General features: G+C 42.2%; 1 protein-coding gene across 17 annotated transcripts in view; it reads right to left on the bottom strand.

The window, feature by feature from the left end:
* ABI3BP (ABI family member 3 binding protein) overlaps positions 1-2,636 on the bottom strand; it is a 292,204-nt gene extending 289,568 nt beyond the window's left edge. For all 17 annotated transcript variants that reach the window (XM_066578216.1, XM_066578234.1, XM_066578294.1 and 14 more), the window contains exon 1: positions 2,465-2,636. In XM_066578216.1, the coding sequence (XP_066434313.1) occupies positions 2,465-2,543 (79 nt within the window). In that variant the 5' untranslated portion in view covers positions 2,544-2,636. The remainder of the gene's footprint in view (positions 1-2,464) is intronic.
* Positions 2,637-19,066: the final 16,430 nt, after the last annotated feature.

Raw genomic sequence — 19,066 nt, 5'->3', positions numbered from 1 at the left:
CAGATCTTCCAATCCTTTTCTAGACACAGGCGTAGGTCTCCTGGAGTCTCAGACCTTCTGTCCTGTCACTTCATCAGCTCAGCTCTTTGATCCTCTGTGCACCCACTGCCACTGCTGCTGCTACTCTACTTTCCCATATTGACTGCCTTGTGCTGCACCACTGTCTCCTGTGATGCAGCACTCTTTTCCTTTCATAGGGTACTTGTGGCACCAATAACATTTGGGCTTGTTCTATGGGGGAAGTGGGGCTTAACTCTTAAGCGGCAGCAAGTGATGGAACTTTCTGGGACTTTCATGCACCTGAATCTTCTGCCATGCACATGAATCTGGCATATGGCTTCCTCTCACTCTCCTCCTGCCTGTCTGGCACAGATGCTGAGCATAGCATGGCCGCTCTGTCAGAACGGCCAAGCTGCTACAGTAAGAGGGGTAGAAGTGCCTGCCAAATCTCTTACACAAAACCAATCTGTATAAGTGACAGATCAGGATCTGCTGATGTTACCAAATTGGTTGGATAGAGCCCCTTGTAGCAAGCAATATTGCCTGTGAGGCCCTAGCTTTTGGATCCCTAATTCTCCAAATGCTATAAAGTAGGAGGTCTTGTTTAGGCTGCATTCACATCTGCTTTGTTCACAGATTCCTTAATAAAATAATGTAGCATGCATTTTCCAAAATGATGGACATCATAATGGAAGCCTGACAGACCCAATTATAGTCAATAGGGTATGTTGGGTGCCGTTGGTAACTATTACCTGACAGAATAGAACAAGAAGAAATGGAAATGCAGATGTAAGCCCAGCCCTAATGTCCAATTGAATTATAGTAAAATTCATTAAAAAACAAAATAAATCAGAACATTCAATATGTCCTTTTGTTTTCTATGGGACACAAACTGCTTTAAAATGGGATCAGCTTACACTGGTCTTCATTAGTTCCAAGATCAATTTGATAGCTTTTTGTTATCATTGATGTCAATGGGACATCAATGATGTCCCATTGACAAATTGAAAAGAAAATTGATGGAAGCTTATACAAATTGATGCCAGTTTGTCATCATTTTTGACCAATGCAGTACACTTGATTCTATAGTATGTAGCTCAGTTGGCTAATAGACCACATCTCATGTCAAGTATTACTAACTGCAGGTTTATAACATGTTGTTCTCATTTGTATAGAAAAAAGAAAGGCAGATCCTTTGGGATCTCCAACATGCCTTATGGAAATGGATGTAGTAGAACACAGGAATGCCGCCCCCCATACTCCTTACTGACAGACTGATTGGACGCATGCACTTTATGAAAAATGGCAAATCATCCTGTTGGCTCACAAATACCTTTCTTGTAAAGCAGTCAGCGGGATCTTACATTTCAGCTGATCAGTGATGAGCCATGTTTCCTACATGCCCCCGATTAGGAGTTCAGGTGCTGTGCCAATCACCTTGGTATTATGGGGATATCTCATAGCTCTGCTCATATGAAGAAGTCTGCCTGGTGACAAATCCTCTTTAAAGTATGTTAGTGAACTGCATATACAACAAATCCCTAATATTCTCCTATTTTCAGAATTGCGATGTTAAAATGCAGTAATGGTTTAGGGCAGTTTTTTAGGAGTTTGCCACTCTGCATTCTGGCTAAGATACAGCAGAAACAATATGTAGTAAAACAGCCTGTCTTTGCTAAAGAACCTCATCAAAGTCAGGTAACATTTGACTTTTCCCAGTATTTTCTTGCTGCATTATTTCATGGATTACACTCATAAAATGAAGAATAACAGGAATATGCTAAAGGCATTACTGTCCCTGCAATACTCAGGTTCATCTTTGGTTCAACACAGGTAAAGCTTCACTTTAAATAATGAATGTGTCAGTTAGGTTCAATATCTTATGTATATAATTTGAGAGATTTATAACTTCACAGCTATTGCATGGATAGTTGAAAAAGCATTGCAGCTGTAAGCCTTTTCACACGGATACAGTACAGCTCCAGGCATGTATCCCTGATTGCACCAACCTGGAATAGGATCAAGAATGACAAAACATGTGTCACCAAACCCTCACTATTCCTGCTGTCAGTAAGATCATATCAAGGGCTACTGTAAAAGGACTAGTGTCACATACTTCCAATGACATGATCTTACACCATATGGAAACCTGTCCTTGATAAAGAGAAATATGTACAAGTGTTACATTCAGATAAATTATATTATGACACTCCAGCTGCACTATTGCAATATGTCAAAAGCAAGTTACTGACAATGATCCACCCAGGGAAAATAGGGAGAGTGGGAGTGTCAATGTTTTGCAAACTTTCTTAAGCACAAAAGTAGCACATGAAATATATACCTATATATCTAGATAGAATGCTAATGGTCAGCCAGTGCCTTACATGGAATGATGAGTTCTATCTTTACAGTCTCCATTATTTCCACAAGAACACTACAAAACATTTAAATATAATTTACTTGCCTTTGGGTAACTTCTGTGCATCTCCAAGGTGAGCTAGAATAGTTCCACAAAAAAGAAGGAGGGAGAGCCTGGAGATCATGTTTGCAGCTTCCAAGACAATGACAGATGCTGGAGTGTAACACTCAGCAAGGTGGCTGCAGTTTAAACTTCTCCACTTCCACTAGCAGAGCAGTAACTGGGACTGAGCTAAGTTTAGCTGGGAGGAGACATGGCTGCATCTTCTAACTCAGCCTCATTTGCATAATGCAATACTGTAAGAACCTCTATGTGATGATATTTTAGTTATACTATATTATATAATGTGCATAGAAAAAGTAGACTAAACTTGTTGTACTGTGTGATGATGAGAAGTGAATGATGAGGCACTTGTAAAAGTATTTTTTTTTTGGTGACCCTACTAATTATATATTATGGACTTGCTAACGTAGCAATTCCCTTACATATTGTGTAGTTACTATTATGACGTCACTGCAGCTTATCTGAGTGACGGTATGTTCATACGTAGTGAAAAATGGTGCAGATTTTCCGTACAGAAATCCACATAACTTCCATGTCAAAATCAGCACCACTGGTGCGGATCAGCAGACTTCACCCCTTCTATTGAAAGCGTGAAATCAGCTGCAAATCCGCACCAAAATCCACATCAAAATTTGCACCAATGGCATTTTTGACACTGAAATGACACGGAATTTGGTGCAGATTTTCCATTACACGTGAACATATCCTGATATACATTTATGATCTCGCAAAGCTCACAGTAGTTTACCTGACTACACTCCACTTGTGAGGTTACAGCAGCTTACCTCAATGATATTTGTAACGTCACAGCATGTTACCTTGTGATGTCACAGCCTTTTATCTGTCTGAAACTCATGTAGTGTCACCATGGTTTACTTTACTTTTATATACCTTTAATATCACAGAAGCTTTACCTGACTGAAACCTAATTGTGATGTCACAGCAGCTTACACCTCTTGTGATGTCACCATGGTTTACCTCACACACTTTTGATGTCACAGAAGCTTTACCTGACTGAAAGGCAGTTATGATGTCAGAAAAACTTTTCCTGACAAAAAGAATTGTGATGTCATAGCAGCTTACATGACAAAACAACAGCTGTAATGTCAGAGCCTAACTGAAGTTCACTTGTGATGTCATAGAAGTGTGTGAATATCGCATACATTGGCTTTAAATCAAAGCTTCACTTTAACTATACCACTTCAAAAGAACAGTTTTAAATGAATGACACGTGAGGTATTTTTCTCAAAAGTGAAGTTTTATTAAAATTATTTACAAAAAAAAGCTTCAGAGCACTGTATCTCTATGGGTGTCCACTCTGAACTGGAAAGCCAATGCTTGGAGATAAGTCAGCCCAGACCTCTCTAATCTCCCGCTGCTTCGGGGAATATAATCAATCACCTGACTACAATGACCTGACACATACTTAACATGATGAAGCTTTCAGTACCACATTCCTCACCTGGATTGCTATTCTGAATGCAGCAGAACATTTTACAATTGCATCTTGTGTGTTGCTCTGCAATAAGGAATTAATATTTAAAGCTTCTACATTTTATGTCCGTTACATGATTTTACTACAGCGTACATAGGGTTTACGTGAGTAGTAAAGTTTACACTATGGTAGTAAGTTAGTACTTGGGGACAGAGGCGTAACTTGAAGCTCCTGGGCCCCAATGCAAAACCTGGAACGGGGCCCCCAACTATAATGCTTTATTCATAGTACTGGGCTCCCTATATGGAGAAAAGAGGTATTATGGGCCCCCCAAGGCTCCTGGGTCCGGGTGCAACCGCATACCCTGCATCCTCTATAGTTACGCCCCTCCTTGGGGAATAAAGGTCTAAAATATTAGGATATGATTGTCAGATAAAGTCATCATATAGATGTCTGGCTTGTGTATGGGTGATTGGGAGTGATTTTCTAAACCTTAAGAGCTGGAGTTCATATCTTTCTCTTCAGCCTCCTCTCTCACTATACGGTATACTATTGGTACACTATGTACCGCTCTAAAGGTTTGAAATGGTTGTCAGGACAATAAGTGTATATTGAGGGTTGGCATTTCATAGCTGTTGCAGAGCCATTGGCAAAAGGCTGCCCTATACATTACTATGGGCAGCTTTGCACAGAAGCATATGGTCACTTTATTAGGTATACTCAACTGTTTAACATTACCGTAGAAGTGAAATCCGTGCCATAGGTAAGAAAGTATGGAAACATATCTCTGTTTGCAGGTCCCTTGACAATGAGCTGTTTTCACTGGGAAAGTAGACAATCTGTCTGTGCCCTCTTATAGGCAGCGGCGCAATGTTATTTGAGTAGTCACGGGGGGGGGGGGGGGGGGGAGGTTTGACTCTGGCTTTAGCTACATAGCTAATATACAAAACTCATCAGTATTATGGTGCACCGAGCCAATACTCCCCTTGACCATGTGACTGCTGAAGTATATAACAAAGTGATGTGAGCATCAACTGCAATAACTATAATCTTCATTTACATAGTGCCAAGATTTTCTACAACACTTTACACATTAGAGGAAACAAGAACAGACAACATCAGACATTACATACAGTATTAAAAGAAATAGGCAATGTGAATAATGGAAGCGAGGACCCTGCTCACAAAAGCTTACAGACTATGAGGAAATAAGGGTGACACAAGAGGTGCTGTACAAGAGCTTGTTCTGTGCATTTGTCCAGCCATCTCTTGTATAAATTGAGTAGTATACATACAGCTACTATAGTGTATGCAGTGGTGGTGGGGGATACTGTGGATTGAAGGGGTTAGGTTCTGAGGGGAAAAACGTAGATTAGGGAATGTTATAGGCCTCTCTAAAAAATGTGTTTTTTAGGACACATTTAACAATGTGGGCATTGGGAATTAACCAGATTGTTAGCGTGGTAGCGCATTCCAGAGAATTGGTACAGCTCAGGAAAAGCCTTACAGATGGGAGTGTGTAGTTCAGATTGGATAGTAACTATATGTAAGGTCATTAGCAAAATGGAGACCACGTGTGTTACATGCAAAACAGTTACGATACTGCAGTAAACATATATGCAATAAAAGCAGCATATATTTTGTTCTCAGCCAAAATAAGCAAAACTTATTGCAGGCAGCAAACATCCAATACAGATAACATAAAGGTACTAGCTGGCATGCCTGGAGAGACCTCATGTGCTAACAGGACAAACACACATTGCTAATGGAGTAGCACTCACAATCAGTTTCTTATGATGCCCTTCTCTTAAAGAGCCACTATCTACATGTTACAATGGTATATTCTTCCATCTTTTGAACACCATCCTGGAAAAGAACACAGCATTCATTATGTGAAACATAACATCTCAAAGGGTATTACTGCTCACTTCCCTTAAAGGAACATTAGCTAAAGGAACTGGCTTGGCTACTGGCTACAACGTAATATAGCAAATATATACAGGGTGTTCCAGTTCATGTTGGTCGGACGTGGTATAGTTTCTCCCTGCAGAACGCACCTAAAAGGTGTGAGGAGATATTTAAGGTCATACATTCTCCTCTGTGAATATCCATATGGAAAATAGTTCAATGCCTTTACAGCGCCACCCGTTAGACGGCAGCATTCCTGCAAGTTAATGTCTGTCCTTTGAGTGGGCCTTGTAACAATAACAGGTAATATAAGCCAAAACTAGAGTCTTTTCCAGAAGACAGGCTGTTTCACAGTTTTTGCCCCTCATCAGTGTAGCAGGTTGCTGGTTGAGGGGCCTATGATGTTGGTAAGGAGGGGTATAATTTCTTCTTGTAAAGAGCAACTGGTAGGTCTGAGGGCCTCTCACAAAGCCAGCCAGCAACCTACTGTACACTGATGAGGGGCAAAAACACTAAAACAGCTGTCTGTACATGGTTATCTTTTCTTTCTACTCTAGCTTTGGTTTATATTCCTAGTCATCCTACAAGACCAGTTAAAAGGTCACACATAGACTTGCAGGAATGTTATCTTATAATAAGTATAGTCCAGAGGAACACCAAAAATGATGCATGAGTGGTACAACTCCATGTCTGGTTCATTTTTAGTAAGGTCAGGCCATCCATATTGTTTGTTGACTAGTATCAGTTACCAACCCTCGGCTGTGCTTAAAACACTTTCTGAAAGCGCACCGGCATGCAAACATCTCTAAAGCATGTTGTGCCAGCTCTGGCCACTCATCTAGCTTAGACACCCAGAAATCAAAAGGGCCAAAACCGTGAGTGAGTATATTCACGCAGGAGCTGATATACTCTTGGACCTTCATTTGCAAGTGCTGCCTGTGACTGTGGGTTCTACCCTGTACTGTTGTTGCAGGCTGTACTGGGCTGAAAAATATACAGTATGCCACACTATGTCAGACTTCTGACTACTGACATATACCCTTCCCCTTGCTTTCTTCATGTCTTTTTTTTCTTTCTTTTTTTAGTTTTACTTAAAGGGCCAATCTGGTGAAAACACATTTTTCCCCATCTTGAAGTTGAGATTTGTTACTTTCAGTTTCACATCTATCCAATGATCTATTAGCTGAGGCCATACCATTGATGTCTGCTAGGGGGGACAGTTTATTTAATGCTCAAATTAATGCTCATGGGCGATTGGTGCAGACCGATTATTCTATGCCTGGGACTGGACGGAAGTAATTAGTGTATACTGTATCATGCACTCTACAACTTGTTCTGTGAGCTGCAGATGTAACACAAAGACAGAGCCAGGAATATGGAGTCATTGCTTCAGTGTAAGCTGCTTGAGGCGCCAATTTGACGCCACCAACACGTCCACTGCCCGTTGCTTTCTTCATGTTTTCTTTGCTTAGTCTTTAGTTTACTTTTTTTAAGTTAAGTTCTTAGTTCTTTTTTTTGTTTAGTTTTTAGTTTACAAAAAACCACATGCAGGTATGTTAGAATCTAATAGGCCAAAATCACAACCTGGCAAGATTTGTGATAACAGAAGCAGAAACTATATCTTTTGGACATTCCCTGCTTTTGGCTTTTCAGTTCCCCAAACCCCATGGCCAGGTATCTAACATATGCAGTAACCTAATAGGCTAGACTCACAACTTTGAAAAATTTGTGATGGCAAAAACAGAGACTATGTCTTTGGCTTTTTTCCTGTTTTAGATTCTTGATTTAGTACACAAAAGCCCACAGGCAAGTACCTAATGTCTGCAGCAATCTAATAGACCTGACTTGTGACTTTGTGATAGCAGAAATAGGAAGTATTTATTTGCCTTTTCACCCAATTTGGATTTTTTATTCAGTTCACAAAAACCAAAGGCAGGTACGTTAGAATCTAATAGGCCAGAATCGCAACCTAGAAAAATTTCTGATAAAAGAAAGAGTATTTTTTGGGGACTTTCCCTGTTTTCAGATTTTCAGTTTCCAAAACCCCACAGGCAGGTACCTAACGTATGCAACAATCTTGAAAAAAATGTGTGAAACAGAGAGCTGCAATATTTCCTACCCTTCAGCGCAGTTTGTCTGTCTGCTGGTATATAACAGCAGCAGATATGCATGTTCTGCAGAGTATCCAAAATTAGAGTGCATATTTTTTTATAGGCATATAAATTTGCTGCAATGTCAGTGTTCCTTGCAATACAGTGCAGTTTGTCTGTCTGCTGATATATAGTATTTGACAACAGCAGAAATATACTGTATGCTCTGCAGGGTATCTTTCCCAAAGTACAGAGCACATTTTCTATATAGGCATATGATAAGGTGACCAGATTTCCCAAGGGTCAAAGCTGGACAGAGGGTTGTGGACAGGGGGCGGGGCTTAACACAACATATGATTTTACCTGTTATGAAATGTACAGGGCTATTTAAAAAAAGACGGAACAAATCCCACAGCATTTCTGCATGCAAAAAACAGTTAAAATCTGTACCACTGGTGTGGGTTTTGGATGGAAATCAGCCGCGTACCCGCGACGGATTTAATAATATACGGCACTTCCCCTCTCCTCCTCCGTAGACTTCCCAGTGTCAGCGCTCCCTGGTTTCCGGTTCCCAATGGCCTCTAGTGTCCTCACCTGACCAGCAACACCGTACCTGGGAACCAGAAGCCGGGGAACAACGACAGTGGGAAGCTTTCGGAGGAGGTGAGGGGAAGTGCCGTACATGGCTGATTACAAGTCAAAATCCACACCAGTGGTACAGATTTTAATAGTTTTCTGGATGCAGAAAAGCTGCGGACATTCTGCAACATTTCGGTCTTGTGTAAACATACCATAAGTCATCTTAAAGTATTCTGCCACAGTGGTTTCAGTAGTAATAGTGACCCCCACAGCAACCTGAGTAGTAATAGTGACTCCCACAAGTGCTTCAGTAGTAATAGTAACCCCCACAGTGGCCTCAGTAGTAAATGGGACACCCATAGTGGCCCCAGTAGTGATTGTGACCCCCACAGTGGCCCCAGTAGTAATAGTGACCCCCACAGTGATTTAAGTAGTAATAGTGACCCCCACAGTGGCCCCAGCATTAGTAGTGACCCCCAGAGTGCCCCAGTAGTAATAGTGACCCCCACAGTGGTCCTAGTAGTAATAGACCCCCACAGTAGCGCCAGTAATAATAGAGACACCCACAATGGCCTCAGTAGTAATAGTGACCCCCACAGTGGGCTCAAGGGTAATACAATTACTACTGGGGATGATATGGGGAACACTATTACTAATAGTATCTCCTATATCAACCCCAGTAGTAACAGTGACCCCCACAGTAGCTCCAGTACTAATAGAACCCCCCTGAAACCCACATACTTACCTTCTCCTGGTCTTCAGAGTGCCGCTGCTCCCCTCAGCACTGCTGCCCACGGACGTGTGTATGCACACAGCAGCGCCTCCTCCCCTGACCTCTTCTCCTGCGGAACTAAGAAGAAGAGGTCAGGGGAGGAAGATTCCGGATGCACACCTGGCCGTGGGACGGCAGAGTGATTACCAGCCAGGGATCTGCGACCCCCCTCAGCTGGTAATCACCTTCTTGGTGACCAGACATCCCAAAAACGGGACAAATGGCTGTCCCATGTGGGTCCCAGTGGAAAGCAGGACACAGGGTTCCAAAGTGGGACTGTCCCAGCTAAATCGGGACGTCTGGTCACCTTACATATAAACTTATGCAGCTTCAAATGTTCCCTGCAATGCAACACAGTATATCTATCTGCTGGTATATAGTATTAAAAACCAGCTGATATATATGCTTTGCAGAGCATCTCACCAAAATACAGAGCACATTTTCTATAGGAATATAAACTTGCTGCAGTTTCAATGTTCCTGCTAGTATCTTGCAACTTCTCTGTTCTGTGCTGAGCTGTAAAATAGCCATTGGTAACACAGTGCCTATGTTATGTATGATTGGATTATGTGATGCAAGCGCGTAAATGCTGGCAGCATGCAAGATGTAGGACACAATTGGTGACATTATCAAGGTGCCCTACCTGCTGATTGGCTGCATGCGGATCTGCTTTAACTGCTTTAGCATGAATTATGGGAAAGGCGATTTTCCTGCAACTTTTGCCAAAATCAAGACAGGCTGAGTTGATCCGATTTTGCACAAATGTGTCCAGTTTCATTGCTCAGCTAATGAGCAACGCTATTTACAAGGAAATCCTCAATGGAAAATGATATCTGCAGCTCATTCAGCAACACGTTGATGCTTTTATTGAAGAATTACCCCTCACACAGTTTTGAGGACATACTTTCAGCAGGACGGTGCTCTAGAGCAACAGTCATAAACCATTTGAAACTGGTTAAATGATGAACTTGTGGACCACTTAATTGCATACCATGTGGAATAAACTACGTCGATCGCTTGTTCACCAGATTACACGCCACTTGATTTTTATTTTCGGGGAAAGCTGAAGTTTATGCTACCTGTGAACTACATCATCACCCTACCTCACTATTTGTCATGTCACAACATTCACTGGGACACCCTGTATTTTACCTATCTACTTTATCCATTTAGTCAAGGCCGACTCTCAGACGCTTTATGGATCAACCCTCTCCATGTGGTTCTGTTTTGTACTGCATCTTTCAGTTTGATCATTTGCATGTTGGTGTTGGCTTTGATAGTATCAAGCCTGTGCACTCTTTGTTGGCCAGGTCTTCTTTTGCTGCTGACCACTCCAAGCATTATCAATGTTTCTAATGAATTAGCTAGCATTATGTGGCCGTAGAATGAGAGTCTCTGTTTCATACTGTTGCCCTCCAATGAATTCAATGAACGGCTAAGCACTGCCTGTGATTGGCTGAGCGCTGTGACCAATCACAGGCAGCGCTCAGCTGTCATTCAATTTTAAATCCCTGCCTGCTGAAAGAACTTCATTACAGTGATGGGAACCAAGTGGCTAGATAGATGCACCTGAGCCCGGCAGCAGCGGAGAGGTGAGTATTTTTTTTTTTGACACTAGTTAGGAATGATTTTCAGGGAAGGGCTTATATTTAAAGCCCTTCCCTCAAAATCACTGCAGGGGTTGCCGGCAGACCATTGCTTCCAATGCGGCCCCTGGCAGCAGCCGCGGCCCCATTGAAAGCAATGCTGCACCGACCTGCATTAACGCTTGTTTATGCATGTATATGCATGTGCCGGTTTTGTGCGCACCTATATACGCACCAGCACACGCTCGTGTGAATGCACCCTTAAAGAAACATTGTTTTTAAAGCAGAAAAAACAGCTGTAGCTCTATAAAGTAAATCAATATATGGTTGCCGCACTCAATTATCCTTGACACAAGGTGGGAGAGTAACTCATGAAATGCCAGCTTACCCGGATATGGACCAAATATCCAAAAAAGTCACCTCCGTAAAACAAATGTGTAAGCAGCATGCAGGGTTTTCTTTAAGGCATCAGCAGACCATCTTCAGAAGTAAAAACATCACTTTATTAATCCATTTCTTGCTTTTGTTTTATGAAGCTGTAGCTCTATAGTTTTTCCTTGGAGAAGGCCCGTGCTTGGGTGTTGTGTTCACCTGGTGGAATTTGTCCTTTGCAAAATTGATGACATTGCTTTTAAAACAAGCAGCACCCCTGCTGTCTTCCTTAATGTAATTTGTGATTTACGAGGAGCCCCTGTTTGGGCTTTCTTTTGTTTTCAGTGACACCCCTGTGCTACGAGTGACTGCCATACCACTGTACAGTATTTTATTTACAAATCTTAGGGAGAAGCACAGTGTTCCCCGGATGTGTGGCTATATTACCATGCAATTTGGGAGCTTTGGCTGCATTAGAGACTTTCTGGAGGGTAAATTAGTAAACCTGATTTGCATTCCATTGATTTTAAAGGGAGGAGGTCCATGCTTGAGTGTTCTGTTCACCTGGCAGAATTTGTCCTTGAAACATTTATGATATTGGTTTTAAAACAAGCACCATACCTGCAGTCTTCATTGCCGTAATTTGTGATTTAGGAGGCTCTATTTGGGCTTTCTTTTGTTTCCAGTGACACCCCTGTGACACAAGTGACCCCTGTAACACTGTACACTAATTTTACCAATTTTTGGGTGGAGCACAGTGTTATGCAGATATTTGGCTGTATTCCCATGCAGTCTGGGGGGTGCAGGGTGGGTAGGGCTTTGGCTGTATTGGTAAACTTCTGAACTGCAAATTAGTGAACCTGATTTTTACTCCCATTGGCTGTAATGACAGTCGGAATTGGCCGTCCCAATTCATAATGATTTTGGTGAACTTGGTCTGATCCTCACCGATTATTCCACTAATCACTCATCACTACTCAGGACCCCTTGTTGTTTGGTTCCCCATGGAAGTCCTGAGTTATGACCATACATACTGGTAATTGACATGGCATAATACGATGTCAAATCTCACACTGAAATATTTATCAGCAAATGTTTAAAATTTCACAGTTTTTTTTCTTTCACCCAATTTCGCCCTGCTACATCGCATCCTAAAGTCGCATTGTGACTTGTAAATTTCCATGCGATGTGTGCCTTGGCCAAAATCATACTTTTTTGAGTTAAAGGTGATTCACAAGGTACAAAGGATTGGGGAACCATGGTATAAGTAATACATAAAACACACTATTTGTCTGTCTGTCTGCCCATCCAGCCATGAATTCCCAGGGCAAAGAGAAAGTGCTGTCTTCTAATTCCCTGGGACTAAATTAGATTCAGGGTTTATATGGGGATTTGGCAGTATAAAAAATTTTATAATTTAAATATAGTTTTATATGTCACGCTGGGAAAAGGTACTTGTAAAGGTCAGGTCACTTTCTTTCAGCACTTCAATATTAAGTAACAGGTGGTCTTACGAAAAAATATTTTCTTGCAACAAACAAGGTTGCTTTCAGATATTTTTTCTGCCATTTTTTGAGTGAAAAAAAGCGAGAAAATTGCATACACATTTTAGCTGATGCCTGTGTTTACTACTAAAAATTTTGGGTGTCGATTTTTAGTGACACATGAGTTTTTGCATTACTATTTTTTACCATGGAAAACGTCTGAACAAACACCATATCCAAACCTTGCTGCAATTTGGAAAAAATGCTATGGACTCAAGAAAAAAATGTAGAAAGGGCGCCTTCACACTAATGTATTTGTGCGCGCATTCGCAATACGCAAAGAATAGAACACATTGATTTCAATGGGCTCATCCTCATTGCACAGTGTTTCACACACTTTTCGCAAGCGCAAAAAGCGCACTATTTTTGTGTGCACCAAAGTTCCCCATACAAGTTTATGGGAGTTGTGCAAATGACCACTCAATATCTGCGCAATTGTGCAATACGCTGCACAATTTGGCTGCAGTGTTCATTTGTTTTAAAAAATCATTTATGAATATCTTTCCGATTTGTGTCTAGAACTGCGCCAGAATTAAAGTGCATGGAGTTTTGCAAATAGTTTTGCCAAAAAGAAGAAAAAAAATCCAACAAGTTCGCCGAAAGTTAGTGTAAATGAAGAAACACTTGCGCCAAATCTTTGTGCCTCGCTCTTTCTGGTGCATTTTTTGGCAAAACATCCAACTAGATGGATATTTTTCTTTTCTTGATTATGACCCTATTTTTGTTTTATTATCAATATATTGCCTGTTGGCTAATTTTTTTATATTAGTAGATGACACAGAATAAATTTTTGAAGCAAAACATATTTCTGAATGCAAACTGGCATAATTTTGGTGCACATAGTAGTGTTATGTGGAAATTGACACATTTTGTACAGAAAAATAAATTACATAGATAGGTTGGTTATTTCTCGCTTTTATCCACATTTTATGTGTTAAAAGCAGAATTTAATTAATGATGCATAACACATTTTCGAATTTAAATTGGGGCTGCTATGTGAAAACTGGTGCATTTTTCCTATTTTTAGTGTAGCGTAAATTGTGCCAAATTTACAAGTTAATGAGACGTTTTTGAAATGTTAGCATAATTAAGGACTCTAGAGTTCTAAAAAGCTATTTGATGGGGGAATGCGGGGAGTATAAGTGAAATCTGCCTGATTGTGCTAATCACATAAGCATAATAGGACCCAGTAACCATCTGTTTAGGGGTCTCACAGAAAGCAACTGATGTACAGTATGCAAAACAGCATACCCCTTTGCCTGATTGGCTGAATCACCTGACCAGCTCTCCAGCTGGCTTATCTACTGCTTTATGGGAAAAAAAATTGCACCAATATCTAGTCAATTCATCATCAAGATTTGTATACTGTTTTACTACACTTTACACTTCCTTTATACCATACAATTGGAATTAGTGCACTTTGTGGATCCTATTCTATATACATAGAAGCCTCTGTAACTTTATTCTCTCGCTCTGTTTTTCTACCTCTCCTTAGTTAGGTAAATACTGTTGATCATAGTATATACAATATGAGCAGACTGTGTGAGGTGAGTATGTAGTTTAGAGAGAACGCTTTAGATACAGAAAGATTATCGTTCACAACTATATTCTATGGGTGTTATTTATTAAGGCACATGCAATAGTTTGCTGGTGTAAAAAAAAGTAGCAAATCTTAGTGCACACCTTTTTTGGCAAATATTTTGCAACCTTTATTCATTTTAGGCCACGCTTGCCACTGTCAAAAAGTGGATGGGGTTTCCTAACGCATGGTTTCCTGCAGCGCAATTGAATTATTATAATTTTTTTAGGAAACTGGTGTAAATTATGGCTTAAATCTATACCAGCTCATAGCCTCTTAGTAAATTTTGCCCCTCTTACTCCAGTGCACTTTATGTCAAGACAGGTTTATGAAACACATTTCTTAATAAATTTAGGCCTATAACCGTACCTACTTCAAGGAATGTAAGGGGGTATGCCCCACTATCATGGATACTTTAATGGAGGAACAATTATATCAATTTTCTTCTCAGAGAGAGGCTCTTTAAACTAGGCAGTTACAGACACAGTAGTACATTAACTTGGTTTCCTACCAAGTGTGCAAGGAACTAATATCTCAACTGTAGAACAGTTGCAGAACACTTCAGCTGTCTCAAACTGGGGCCTGAGAACTGTGTGCCACACCACAAATCTTCCAGAAGATCAGATCTCACCCAAAATTGCCCAAACTAATAGTGCCACTCTGAGTCAAAGGGATGCCTCATCCAGACTCGCCTTTCATTGTGTTGCACCAGGCATTTGTTTAAGCTTACCCTAGCACCTCTCAGGATCCTTGTGACCGCTAGGCCACTATCTTTCCAAGAAGTTTCTTCCTGACCACCCTCCAAGGCTTTCACTGAGTGGTCCCTGACAACACAATTGGTCTTTGACAACCATAGTCAACACAATTTGAGTCCATAGTTTTTACTAGCCACATTAAATTCAGCCTATAGTAACAGCACAGCCAATATATAAATGTGAACTGTATTTTACTTACCAAAAATGTGCTCCTTCCAGCCATCTAGTGCTACTTGCACCATTCCTGTTTGCAGGAGGAGGTTTCACTACAGTTTCAGGTTTTTGTTATGCAGCGAGCAGGAAGGGCAAAGCTAGCCTGAGCGGATGTACTAACCAGTACCTTTGAGGGTGGACTCGTAGGCGTAGTGGTGAAATAATTGAGACCAATCCATGTAGTCTGGGGTAAACCGAAGATACACAGTTTATTCAGCATTTTGAGATGTTAAATAAACAGTTGACACTTTGCACATTTTCATCAACATTGACTCCAACAGACTTTAGTTAGCAAAGATATCACGTACTGACTCCTTCAGTCTCTCTCTTAAGGAAGATGAGCCCGCCAGTCTCAGTTATCTGTGGGCTATTTGTGAAAGCATGGAGCGCCTAGTGCAGGGTTAATTGTACTCCCACTGTTTTCTAATTATGCAGAGGCAAGTTACACTCATGGTTGAGAAGTTGCATTTCCGTTCAGCTTCTACAGGGCCTGCCCTGACTCTGATTCTTTTCCACAGGGTTGAAAAAGGTTCTGTTCCCACTCCAGGCGCTGTTGGCTCACTTCTGCTCCCTGTGCCTTGCTCCCGACAATTTCCTCCACCTCGCGACCTCCGGTGAATTTTTTAAAGTTGCTGCAGCTCCTCACTCTGCTGCCTCTCTCTACCACCTCCAACGACTAACTCTCCTTCACTTCCTGTCGTTTCCCATGCTTTCTTTTCCTCTGCTGACTCCTTTCCTCCTCCACCCTGCTCACTTTCCCGGGCTTGACTTGTCTCCTCCCACTCCACCAATCAGGAAATTTAGGAGCAAGCAGCCAATCAGAAGAGAGTTGCTGCTTGGCAGATTAACCTAGGCTCGATATTCAGGGAAAGACAGTGTCTTTCTCCTGCAAGATGCCTCCTATGTCTCCCTAAGGGCTCATAGCGAGGTATCTAGGACTTGTTAACCCTATTGACTACTCTGTAGAACCCTCCGGGTCACTACAGTTGCAGTATGTTATTGATACAATCCCCTGTAGATGTGTTCCTTGCTTCTGTAAGATGGTAGTAAGAGTGTGCTATTATTGACTAATTTTAAAATCTTATAATTGGTGAAGTTTTAAATTTTCTTGTGCCCCCAGGTTCCTGCCTTGATTGACGGGTGATGCAGAACAGGACTGGCAGAGTAGGGACAAAGTGTTGTTAGGTGACACTTAAGTTGTTAAAAGGGCTACAGAGTTCCAGGGGGTGTGGTAGTTGCTCTCTAATAACACATGCATAAGGGAGCAAGTTGGATTCCATTAGGTGCTGCTGGCGAAAAAATTGGTGTTAGTAGGCTGAAAGTGACCTCTGTTGGCAGTGGTCCATCTGAAGGAATGCATGCTGTCTCTTCCTGGCCCAACTGAATCCCCTAAAGATCAAGGAAGGTGCTTGGGATAAACCTGTCTGAAACCTGAAGTGTTTCAGAATTAAAGCTTATTCCATTTGATGCAAAATGTGATCAGCAAGTGATTATGTGTGGAAATAGGGTCATGGTTTTGGCCAAGCATGCGACCAGGCGTGTGCACAATGGTATCTGATTGGAGTAGGAACTTGCCCCAGCTCATTAGCTAGCCCAGCAGTCTCTCTGACAATAGTAAGGCAATGTGTGAACCAGCCTGAGATTCCACAGACATGGGGTCATATATCCTTACACCACACCCAGTATTCTTTTTCTTAGTCTGGGTACTACTGTACATAGGCCTTTGACCAGGTCATGGAGCAACCAATTCAATGATGATCTTGCTTTGATGCTATTATTATGATCCAGTCACAATATGCAGCCACTGGCTCCCAGGTACAATAATGTATGTCAAATTTATTAGCCTCTCTGGCTCTCTCACAGTATTCAGTGACTCCTTAGATTCCGAGATCTTGCTGATTTCCGGTCATGATTCTGGTTCTCTCATCAACTTACATTGCTGCTACATGGTTCTCCCTCTTCCTCAGGCTTCAGTCACTCCTCTGTCTCTACCTGAGCCCTCTGGCATGCTCTTGAAGCACCGAACACACACTGATATAGATACAACTGAGCCTCACCTGTGAACACTGTATCACAATACTTCTTGTGCCACAATAACCACCGCCAAGTCAGTGCTGGGAACCAATACAATGGCTCCGCTGACTAATACCCCCCCCCCCCTCCTGCAGGACACTGCCGAGACAGGGATTCACTAATTATTATTCTATGAGCTTTGTGGGGCTCAGACTCTGTGGGGTGCCATAGCAATTGACATTGCAATAAATCATTATACACTGCAAAATAGCAAATACAGTACTTATGTAAGGGAAGAGGTGTGTGTTACTGGCAGTTCACCCTCTAACATGCAAAAGTATAGACAGTTAAAAATTCCTGATATTATATACCCACTTTTCCAAGTTTAACACATATAGGCTTTCCCAATCACTTGCTCACCCTCACTACCATACTACTCCTAGCTGCGGTAGACACCTGCCTAAACTCTGGCCCACCCCATACTGCTCCCTACCAAATCCTCCCCACAATCACACCAAACCACCCCCGTAGCTCAACATTTAGCCCACATGCCCCCCCCCCCCCCTGCCTCCTTCAAATGCGCCCTATGGAACTGCCCATGCAACGAACTCCCAACTATCAACAACCTATTCACCACCAAACATCTCAACCTACTCACCCTCACCGAAATGTGGATTCAGCAGTCCAATTCCACCTCCCCCACTGCATTGTTCTGTGATGGCCTGCAGTTCTCCCACACTCCCAGAGTAGGCATTCTCCTCTTGCCAAACTGCACCTTCCAGGTCATTTTCTCGGTTCCCTTGCTCACCTTCTCATCATTCGTAGTCTACACCCTATGACTCTTCCATCCATTGTCCCTGTGTGTTGCAGTGGTCTACTAGCCTCTGGGTCCCACCCACTTGTTCCTAGATCACTTTGCCACCTGCCTCCCCCACTTCTTATCCTGTGTAATCCCAACTTCTATCCTCAGTGACTTCAACATCCCCACTAATGATCCCATCTCCCCATTTGCCTCCCAGCTTTAAATGCTCACTTCCTCCCTCAGCCTTTCACAACTCTCAGACACACCCACTCACAGAGGTGGCAACAACACTTTCAACCTAGTTTTCCTCCACCGCTGCTCTCCCTCCCAGTTTGCAAATTCCCCCCACCCACTCTTGGATCACAACGTCCTCTCTTTCTCCATCAGGCACTTTAGCATCTCCCTGACTCTCCCATCTATTGCACCTCTAGGAACCTCCAGACTCTCCGCACCCAACAGTTCACCAAGACCCTACAGTCCTCCATGTCCTCTATCTCCTGCCCCAACCTGGCTGCCGAACACTACTCCACCACCCTCAGACATATCTTGGATAAAGCGGCAACTTCCGTGACCCAAGCCGTTCACCGCAGACCTTGGCAACCCTGCCCCAAACGTGCTCTAGGTGTGCTGAACAGCCTTGGAGAAAATCAAAACTGCTTGCCAAAATTCATACTCAAATTCTACAACCTCACCCTCCACCATGCCAAACAAGTTTATTTCATCTCCCTCATCTCCTCACTATCCCACAACCACAAATGACTTTTCAACACATTCTATTCCCTCCTAAGCCCCAAAGAACAGGCCCTCATAATGGATCTCAGTGCTGGAGAACTAGCCGCCCATTTAAAAATAAAATCTAAAACATCCAAAAAGAAATCTCCGAAAACTGCATGGCTAGCCCCGACCCCAGTCTCTTCAGCACCGCATCCATCACTC

This window comes from Eleutherodactylus coqui, chromosome 1, assembly GCF_035609145.1.
Source record: "Eleutherodactylus coqui strain aEleCoq1 chromosome 1, aEleCoq1.hap1, whole genome shotgun sequence".
Taxonomy (NCBI): Eukaryota; Metazoa; Chordata; class Amphibia; order Anura; family Eleutherodactylidae; genus Eleutherodactylus; species Eleutherodactylus coqui.
The sequence above is the reverse complement of the archived record's forward strand: the minus strand, read 5'-3'. Positions and strand labels throughout refer to the sequence as shown.